Below are 9,300 nucleotides of genomic sequence, written 5' to 3'. Positions count from 1 at the left end.
TCAATCAAATGCATAAGCAGCCCACATGCAATATAAAGGAATGTGGTGTTATTTGTTCTTGGACTGGACCGATAGAGGGCAAAGTCAAGCTAAACACCGATGCCTCGGTCTTAGGAGATGTTGCATGTGCAGTCACGAAGGATCCATAATATTTAGCTCTTGCAGATACATACAATCACGCTATGATGTTTTGGAAGATGAGCTTCTCGCATTAAAGGAAGGAATTTCGTTGGCATTACAATGGAGTAATCTACACATTGATGTGGAATCTGTTTGCTCGGAGGCTGTAATGATGATCAAGGGAGTTATTAGGAATAAGTCTAAGTATGCTTTTATTATTAGAGATATTATTAGTAGTATGGAGCAGAGGAGTTCTTGCATTGATCATATTTGTCGGAGTTGTGTAATAATGTTAGTCATGCCTTGGCTAATTTTGGTAGGGTGCAACGCCGACTATGGTTTGGCTAGACTTTGGCCCACAAGAGTTCTTGAAACTTGTGGGACGAGATTGTAATACTTTATTCCGAGTAATGCGAGAATTTATTTCGCAAATAAAGCACTCGCATTTTGAGCTCTCTACCTGTATGGAAGGGTTGGCAGTGATGCTCGAGCCGACAACAATGGCAATGACGCAAGAATCTGAATATTCCGCGACACCGACCGTTCTTTCCACGACAGGCAAAGACACATATGAAGAATCTTCAAACCTAATCAAGAAGTGAAATCAATGTAGTACTATAGGAAGAGAAGAGGAGAGATAGAGCTCACATTGACCGATCATTATCAAAATAGGGTTAGTAATTGGTTATTCAAGTTACTATATGACCATAAAGTTTTTTTCTACATAACAAAACAAATCAGCAAAGTCACACACAAAATGAAAACTATCTTTCCCAAAAATGATTTTCTTGAGACGAAAAAATTACTCCCTCTAGCCCGGTCCTTTTTAATCTGCATGCATATAAGATTTGTCTGAAGTCAAACTTCGTAAAGTTTAACCAACTATATTATATATAAGAATATAAGAAGAAAAAATACTTGTGAGAAAATAACTTGCAGTTTCTTCTGTTGGGTCGAAAACCCAGTAAAGGCCCATCAGGCCGCAACGTAACCGTCGCGTTGGTTGGCGCCCTTGGAAAGCCCTTCCTTGTCCAAGCCTGCGCCGCAGCGGAGAAATCCGAGCCGTACACGAGTCACCGTCCGCGAGGATCCGTCCGTCCCAGAGCCGCAAAACCCCGGAACCTGGAAGGGCAGTTCCGTAACTTGCGCCCGCAAAACCCTAGAGGCGCGCGCGGGGGCGAGGGCGAGTCCGACCCGGTCCCGCCTTCCCGGCCCGGACGGAGGCGGCCATATAAAAGCCCTCACTCCCACCCCCACCCGGCGGTTACCGCATCGTCGCCAGGACAAGCCGCCAGCCAGCCCAACCCAAACCACCGGACCGGAGCAGCAGCCGACGCCCCGCAACCGCCGCCGCCGCGCAGGCAGGTACGGCCTCTCTCTCCCTACCCGCTCGCCGCCGCCGCGTTTGTGTTGCGTGGATCTGAGACGGCGGTTGGTTCCGTCGCGCATTGCGGCGTTGCAGACGAGCCAGCGGGAGGGAGCCATGGATCGGTACCAGAGGGTGGAGAAGCCGCGGGAGGAGGTGCCCATCAAGGAGAACGAGATCCGCATCACCACCCAGGGCAGGATGCGCAACTACATCACCTACGCCACCACCCTCTTCCAGGTACCGCCGACGCCTTCAGCCCCTTTGAATCGCCGGTTTAAGCGCCCGGTTGTGTAGGCGATAAGCAGTGGGGTTTAGTTTAGGGATGTGTCTCGAAAGTTAGCCGAATGAATGATTGGGCCGTACGGATTGCTGTCCGCTAAGCGTGTGCTTTCAATGCGAACTATTGATTCGAGGATAGGAGGAAATTGTTATCCTCTTACTCTGATGCCTTGTTTGGTAGGATTGGTTCTGTTTTCGTATATTACTTGTGATGTTAAAAAGTAAATGCCCCTAGCACTGTAGGGCGATGACTTTTACTGTGTGGTTGCCAAAGCTGAAAACGCTTGTGGCGAATTAGGCAAAGTTTTTGGATAAGTCCCAATCGTACAGATAGATGTTGTACTCCCATGGGGTGTGATTTGTCACTTTAAAACACTGAAGAATCTGAGATCATGTTGGGCCGCTAATGTGCCCGGTTGCCACTTTTTGTACGGCCAGTAACCACTTTAGTTGATGATGAGTGTGGTGCACGGCTACTTGATATATTCTCTAATAATTGATGGCGACCGTTAGTCACATCCATGTTTTGATGATTTCTCCTGATGTGATTTATGAGTTTCCTTTGATGGCTTTATTTATGGGTTTTCGATAAAAACGCAAGTGTGCATTGCATGCAGTTTTGTTTTTATGTTCTGTGGCTGATGCTTTGCCATATATACATACAGGATAAGGGTTGCGATGAAGTTGTATTCAAGGCGATGGGAAGGGCCATAAACAAAACTGTGATGATTGCAGAATTGATCAAGGTACTTTTGACGGCGGCTGTGCATGGAAACTATGCATTCAAATTTATTCTAAATAAATTGTTTATTGCTTTTTTGTTGCACAGAGGAGAATTGTGGGTCTCCATCAAAACACTGCCACTGAATCCACTGATATTACTGACACATGGGAGCCACTGGAGGAAGGCCTACTTCCGTAAGAATCGACTCTAAACATCTTAGCATATAAAGCTACTACTTGTAGTAGTTGCTAGATATTTTTAACTTACTTTCAGATGTCTCAGCTGTGCTCTTGTGATGACATACAATCTTTTCTCCCTGCAGGCTTGAGACAACAAGGCATGTGTCTATGATTACTATAACTCTTTCAAAGAAGGAGCTGGACACGTCATCTGTCGGGTATGCTTTGCTAGCTGTATATCTGATACTAGGAAAAGTATTTTAATTTTAGACTAAGCAATCATCCCTGTGTTTTGTGGGCTACTTGGTTACGTTGGAATATTTATTTGGGAATTTTCAGGCTACCTTATTCAGCTGTCTCATGAATTGCTAGTTATTCAATTATGCAATTCTTGTTATAGTTTTTGGCACAACTATTAGCTATCTGGAAGAATATGTTGTAACATTGCAAATTGGATTATTCTTCTGCATGAAATGATAGGTTGAGTTAATTGTATGTGCAGATATCAATCTCCTCTGCCTGCTGACAAGGTGAAGCCGTTTGTTGAATATGAGAATGAAGAAGGTATTGGGCATGTTTCACTTTGTTGTCCTTATCATCTCTTATTCTGTCTGCTTTCTTATTTCACTGTAATTGTAGATGCGCACTCACCTCCTGGGCGAGGAAGAGGCCGTGGCCGAGGCCGTGGAAGGGGAATGGGAAGGGGTAGAGGTGCACGTGGTGGGGCTGATTTGCTACTTAGTAAATCATCATCTTCAGAGTATAAAAATGTGCAGCTGTTCATCATTACATAAATTACTTTTCAGGGAATGGATACATGGAGTATGCTGATGGTGGATGGGAAAATGAGCATGCTCCTGCCTATGCAGGCAATGGGTATGCTGACCATGGTCCAGCTTATGAGGGTAATGGGTATGCTCGTGGTAGAGGCCGTGGTTTCAGGGGCCGTGGCAGGAGAGGTGGCTATGGTGGTCAGCCTGATTATCAGCATGATGGAGGGTATTATGATGAGGCACCAGCGCCACCCCGAGGTGGGGGCCGTGGTTTCAGGGGTCGTGGCAGGAGAGGCGGCTATGGTGGTGGCCAGCCTGATTATCAGCAAGACGGAGGTTATTATGAGGAGGCTCCTTTTCCTGCACCAGCTGGAGGTCGAGACAGCTTCCTTCTACCAAATTGGTTGTATGCATCTATGTCCCTTTTTAATAATAAACCGCTGCATCTGTGTTGTGTTGCAGGTCGTGGTAGAGGCCGTGGCCGTGGGAGAGGCGGCCCAGCTCGGGGCAGAGGGCGCGGTGGCAATGCCAATGGCAACATGGTGTATGCTGCCGCTTCGGGCGCATAAGCAGTCCGCAGCTCGCTGCCGTCGTTAGTTGGATGCCTGCTCCAAGCATGAATATGTATCATCTGTGTTGTTTATCTGTGATGACATATATACTTTGTATAAGCCTGTCATTGATTGGGAATGAGGCCAGATTTTGATCTTTGACTAGATTTGTAGGGGTAGCGCCGTTATGATTGTGCTTTGTTTTTTCAAAGTAGAAGTCAAACTAATTGTAGCTACCAGTTGGTAAAGGTTTAGAGCAGGGCATTCTTTCAATTTTTACATAAACGAAATCTTGTTCTGTGTTACATTGTGCCAATTTCGTTTGGTGTCCTGTTTTTGAAATGTAAGTTCTATTTATCGGTACAATATGATTTCTTTTCGCTGGGCCTCTGGTTACAGGATTTTGAAAACCCTGGAATAGGAAAAACATAGCTTGTGTTATAATCGTTTTAGTCTCATAGAGCAATGATTTTTCTTTGAAGATCATAGTCTCATAGAGCATCCCCAAATGTAAAAGCGAACTTAAGCATGGTTCATTGCATATTTTGAAATTTTAAACTCTAATACAAAATGTTCAACATCATACCCGTCGAAGTTGTAGTGAGTTGGTGTAGATCGCCCTTCTAGGGGCCTGCCTTGTGTTCATTGCTGGTAGACGCTAGTTAAACAAATCTATGAAGATGGTATAATAATCCGCTATGAGACAATGTTGCGGTTATAACTGATCATAAAGGCAATTCAAAAGGAACTCGAGTTTTTGCTGGTACGCTAGTTGAACAAATCTATGAAGATGGTATAATAATCTGCTATGAGACAATGTTGTGGTTATAACTGATCATAAAGGCAATCCAAAAGGAACTCGAGTTTTTGCGTGATTGCCGAGGAACTGAGAGAATTAAATTTTACCCTGAAGTATTATAAACGGAAATACTAATGCCCACACGTGTAGGCGTTTGCATCTTACCCACATGTGGAGATCCGCGTCCGTTTGTGGGTGCACGAATCTTGGCATGTTTATGGTGTCACGTAGGACCGGGCTGGTGTGTGGGCATTCACCCGGTCGCCCACACATCCGTTTCACCACACAGAGGGGCCGGGTGTGAGCGTTTAGTAGTTCGCTCACACGTCAATTTTCACTCACGTACAAGGGTTGGTGTGTGGGCATTTACTCGTTCGCCTACACGTCCGTCTCCTCTCCCACATCCAAAGCTATCACTTGCCATGTGTTTTGCAGGGTACATGGCAATTGCCCTAGTGTGCTTGTAAGTAGATGGCAACTCTCTTTTACCCGAACATGTCAGTTGTCATGTGTTTTGCAGGGTACATGGCAACTGCCCTAGCGTGTTCGTAAGCAAATGACAACTCTCTCTTTACCCGAACATGTTATTTTGCCATGTCTTTTTGTAACGCTACACGACAACTACCTAGTGTTAATAGGTGGCAACTCCTAAAGTTTTCAAATCATGACAACTGTAGTAAACCAGACCATACATGGCAACTGCCTAGTGTTAGTAGGTGGCAACTCCTAAAGTTTTCAAATCATGGCAACTGTAGTAACCAGACCATACATGGCAACAACTGCAGTTGTCCAAAAAATGGCATCTCACACTTGACCTGAGATGACAACTGCAGTTGAGCAACCATGGCAAACGTAGTTGTCAGACATGACAACTGTAGTACAGCAACATGGCAACTGCAATTAAACGGACATTAAAGAGGGTTCGGATCATGGCAACTGCGGGGACGCGTGGTGACTGTCATGCGGGGCGTGCGGGACCGTGAGGTAGGTGGCTGAGAGAGGTCGTGTGAGTGTTATCTATTTTGCCCACACGTAGGCGTGTGAGAGGGACCGCGAGGGAAAAAAAGGCGTGTGAACATTACTTTTCTTGCCCACACGTTGGCGTGTGGGCTGGTCCTCTTAGACACCACACAAAACATGTGACCAGATCTGTTAACGCTCACACGTGTGACAGTTATCATCGTCCATTATAAATACTAGTAGGCGAAGTTTAGATCAAATAATTAATTTAGCAGATTGCGTTTGACGTATAGTATGTTCTAAAATCCAAAATGAAAAAAAAACATGTTGAACCTTGGCGCTGATACTGAGAGGTGATTCTTGTCTTCCTCTTGCGATTCTCGTCTTCCTTCCTCATGCGCTCCTAGTCTTTCTCGGTGAAGGGCTCCGCCGCCATGAGGTCCAAATTGGCCTCGGTGAGCTTCTGGATGTATAAAGCATACCTAGCCTCGGCAGTGCGTTGTACATTGGCCAGGGGTTGCCTAAGTTGAGCTTGGAAGGGTCGGTCGTACCTCCATGCTATCGTGTCAGTACGCGCACGCGGTGAGCTCTGACATCTCTGAAAATACCAACACTTCCGCTTGCCCTTGCACGTGATCTCGACGGCGTAGTGACGTGACGACCGAAGCGGATGTCGCGGTAGGGCATGATGGCATCCTCGACACAATGGAGTTTGACGGCGACAATGGGTGAACCCCCGCAAAGCACGGCCGGAATCAATGGAGTTTGACGGCGACAATGGGTGAACCCCCGCAAATTTGCAACTATGATATTGGTTCCAGCGCAAAAAAAAACTATGATATTGGTTGCAAATATTTGAAGACACGAGCGCCAGTGCATCCTAGAGGCTGAACAGAACTGCACCCTATGGCAGTCGCCGCAGGTGCTCCACGAGCTCGTCCACGTACTCCTCCTGCTTGGCCCGGTCGCAGAGCATCTCCTGGAACTCCCTGGCGTTGCGCGCGAGCGCCTTCCCTTCCTCGTCCTCCCGCGCCATCACCCGCCGCACCGTGCTGGCGAGGTCGGCCCGGCCGAACGAGCCGTCGCGCTCGTCCCTGGGCACCTCCAGCCCGACCCCCCTCGCCGCCATGACGCGCGCCGTGAGGCCCTGGTCGGCGAACAGCGGGAGCATCACCAGCGGGTGCCCGAACAGGAAGCTCTCCATGAGCGAGCTCCACCCGGCGTGCGTCAGGAACGCGCCCACCGCGCTGTGCGCCAGCACGCGCACCTGCGGCACCCACCCGGCGCGCACGACGCCGCGCCCACCCACGCGCTCCTGGAACCCGTCGCCGGGGAGCAGGGGAGCGCTGGCTTCTCGCAGCGCCCAGAGGAACCGCGCGCCGGACAGCTCCAGCCCGGCCGCCAGCTCCCGGACGTTGTCCGGGGTCAGCGGCGCCTCGCTCCCGAACGCGACGTAGAGCACCGACCTCGCCGGCTGCTCGTCCAGCCAGCGCATGAGGCTCGCGGTCTCCTCGTCCTCGTCGTGGTCCTCGCCGCCGGCTTCTTGGGCGGCTCGCGCGGCGTCGTAAGGAGCGAGGAGGCCGGAAAGGGCGAGGGGCTTGCCATAGAGGTCGGCGATGAGGGGGCAGAGCGCGCCGTCGACCTCGCGGCAGCTGCGCAGGATGAAGAGCGGGCATTGCCGCTCCGTCTCCCAGAAGCGGAAGGCGTCGCATACGCCAGAGGCGTTGGGGCGGAAAACGTAGACCATCTGCTCGGCCTCGTAGAGGCGGTGGGCGATCGGGGTCGGGAACGGGATCCACGGCGGCTGGGCCGCCAGGTCCTCCGCCGTCACCCTCGGGCGCGCCTCGTTCGCCGCCTTGGTGCCGGCGAAGGCGATGAACACCGCCGGGAAGATGGAGAAGAGCGCGCACGGTACCTGCACGCAGCATGGAGCGTTAGATGGAGCCATGCCATGACCGGACGTACTACCTACTCGCCATGGCAGAGACGTACCTTGTGCTGCTCGGCTATGGGCGGGAGCCAGTGGTGCGCGAAGTCAACGAAGATCCAGTCGGGCTTCTTGCCGAACCCCGTCGTACCCTCACCATCCCCGCAGTCGCCGGCGCAGGCTCCCGCGAGAAAGCCGGCGAAAGGGGCGGCAAAGCCGTCGAACGCGGCCTTGAGGAGGTCGCCCTTCTCGGGCGGGACGTCGGCCGTGGACTCGGCGCCGTCCGGGAGGCCGGCGACGGTCGGCATTGGCAGGGGGAGGAGGCGGATGCGGGCGCGGAGGTCGTCGGGGACGGGCCTCAGCCGGGCGAGGTTCCTCGGCGCGGAGACGAAGGTGACGGCGTGCCCGCGCCGCGCCAGCTGCTCCGAGAGCTCCATGTAGGGGATGATGTGGCCGAAGGCGAGCCACGGGAACACCACGACGTGGAGCGGCGAAGAAGACCGCGCGGTCGCGGTGGCCTCTCCGGCGTCCGCCATGGCCTCTGCTCTTGCTTCTTGGAAGCAAGTGTGCTTCCGCCACAACTGAGCTACGTCATCGCAAGCGTGGAGTGAGTCCCCAGTGCACAGACGGAAAACATACCATATTTGGTAAAAAGAGCTTCCTCGCACCTGCAGAAAGTCGGTAGTCCTGCTCCGATCGCCGGCGAGAGAGACGAGACGGAGAAGAAATGTCGATCCAGATCTGGCGGAGAGAGATGGGAATGGAATCGGGGAGAGATGGGACGCGTCCGGCTGAGACCGTGACTCGAGATATGTTTATTGTTTCTTGAGATAGCAAACTGCTCATACCAAGCAGTCGTCCGTTTTTCTTGGGAGGCGAACCTTTCTTTTCAAAGAGTTAAAAGCACTAGGAGTCCTACAACTTGCTCTCAATGTGATAATTTAGTCCTACAACTTGAAAAATAACCCTACCCAGTCCCTGAACTTGCTCAAGATGTGCAAAACTAGCCCGGCGAATCAGAGAGCGCCATGTGGACTCGTGGGTGCGCACCTGGTCAGCCCGTGCTGTTTTGCAAATAACCCCCTGGAGTTGCTCTCAATCAACCCGCACTACCAGCACCAGAGCACCTGAATTTATTAACCGCATTTAATCTATCAAAGGGGGAACTCCTGTGGCCTATCGCAACTCATTCTTCTCCATCCTTGTCTCTGTCGGCGCTGGAGCGGCCGTTGCTGACGTCAGCAACAATGGCTGCCTCGCCGGAGCAGTTCCGCGAAGATGTGCAGCCTCCGTCGGCTCATCTGGTCCGGCCGCCTGCAGTCATTCCTCCAGACTATGGTGAGCTCCTCCGAATTGCATCTTCTCTCTCTGTTCCGTTTCTTGATTGTGCCGGCCACAGTACGGCCTCGTACGGCGGATCCGTGCGCTTGGGGAAGCTGATTCAAGCTTGTTAGTTGCTTCGATCTAGCCAAGCGGCAATCCTATCAAGTGCGCTTGGGGTTATGAGCGATGCATTTAGTCTAGGGTTTACTCTTCGTCGTTATGGGTTTGGTGAAGAAGGTGTGGTTTTTGCATGAAGCTAGGGTTATGAGCTATGTTCTACTTCTTGTGTGAGATTG

The 9,300-nt window shown here is 50.8% G+C and overlaps 2 protein-coding genes across 5 annotated transcripts; one reads left to right on the top strand and one right to left on the bottom strand.

Annotated features, from left to right (window-relative positions):
* Positions 1-1,254: 1,254 nt before the first annotated feature.
* LOC123104639 (heterogeneous nuclear ribonucleoprotein A3 homolog 2) lies at positions 1,255-4,361 on the top strand. Of its 3 annotated transcripts, none has more exons than XM_044526514.1 (9): positions 1,255-1,485; positions 1,583-1,726; positions 2,434-2,514; positions 2,598-2,686; positions 2,815-2,889; positions 3,174-3,235; positions 3,311-3,391; positions 3,478-3,819; positions 3,907-4,361. In XM_044526514.1, exons 2-9 carry the CDS (start codon positions 1,604-1,606, stop codon positions 4,011-4,013), a joined length of 960 nt encoding a protein of 319 aa, XP_044382449.1. In that variant the 5' UTR covers positions 1,255-1,485; positions 1,583-1,603; the 3' UTR covers positions 4,014-4,361. The 3 variants fall into 3 exon arrangements, with proteins under 3 accessions (XP_044382449.1, XP_044382448.1, XP_044382447.1); XM_044526513.1 differs by having other exon boundaries at positions 1,279-1,485; positions 3,311-3,382; XM_044526512.1 differs by having other exon boundaries at positions 1,374-1,481.
* Positions 4,362-6,269: 1,908 nt separating this feature from the next.
* On the bottom strand, positions 6,270-8,568 carry LOC123107577 (putative UDP-rhamnose:rhamnosyltransferase 1). Of its 2 annotated transcripts, none has more exons than XM_044529548.1 (3): positions 8,350-8,568; positions 7,747-8,267; positions 6,270-7,669 (listed from the first exon to the last, which is right to left on the bottom strand). In XM_044529548.1, exons 1-3 carry the CDS (start codon positions 8,525-8,527, stop codon positions 6,659-6,661), a joined length of 1,710 nt encoding a protein of 569 aa, XP_044385483.1. In that variant the 5' UTR covers positions 8,528-8,568; the 3' UTR covers positions 6,270-6,658. The 2 variants fall into 2 exon arrangements, with proteins under 2 accessions (XP_044385483.1, XP_044385484.1); XM_044529549.1 differs by having other exon boundaries at positions 6,271-7,669; positions 7,747-8,262; positions 8,350-8,566.
* Between the last annotated feature and the right edge of the window lie 732 nt (positions 8,569-9,300).

The sequence above is a fragment of the Triticum aestivum genome, chromosome 5A (genome assembly GCF_018294505.1).
Source record: "Triticum aestivum cultivar Chinese Spring chromosome 5A, IWGSC CS RefSeq v2.1, whole genome shotgun sequence".
In the NCBI taxonomy this organism is placed as follows: Eukaryota; Viridiplantae; Streptophyta; class Magnoliopsida; order Poales; family Poaceae; genus Triticum; species Triticum aestivum.
This window is presented reverse-complemented; position numbering and strand designations above follow the sequence as displayed.

Bases quoted from the DNA above. Each gene is read 5' to 3' on its own strand.
- LOC123104639 (XM_044526514.1), top strand. From the start codon at position 1,604: ATGGATCGGTACCAGAGGGTGGAGAAGCCGCGGGAGGAGGTGCCCATC. The intron at 2,515-2,597 runs GTACTTTTGACG...TTTGTTGCACAG, and splicing joins TGATTGCAGAATTGATCAAG to AGGAGAATTGTGGGTCTCCA. The intron at 3,236-3,310 runs GTATTGGGCATG...CTGTAATTGTAG, and splicing joins TGAATATGAGAATGAAGAAG to ATGCGCACTCACCTCCTGGG.
- LOC123107577 (XM_044529548.1), bottom strand. From the start codon at position 8,527: ATGAGCAGTTTGCTATCTCAAGAAACAATAAACATATCTCGAGTCACG. The intron at 8,268-8,349 runs GTGCGAGGAAGC...GCGATGACGTAG, and splicing joins GGACTACCGACTTTCTGCAG to CTCAGTTGTGGCGGAAGCAC. The intron at 7,670-7,746 runs GTACGTCTCTGC...TGCTGCGTGCAG, and splicing joins CCATAGCCGAGCAGCACAAG to GTACCGTGCGCGCTCTTCTC.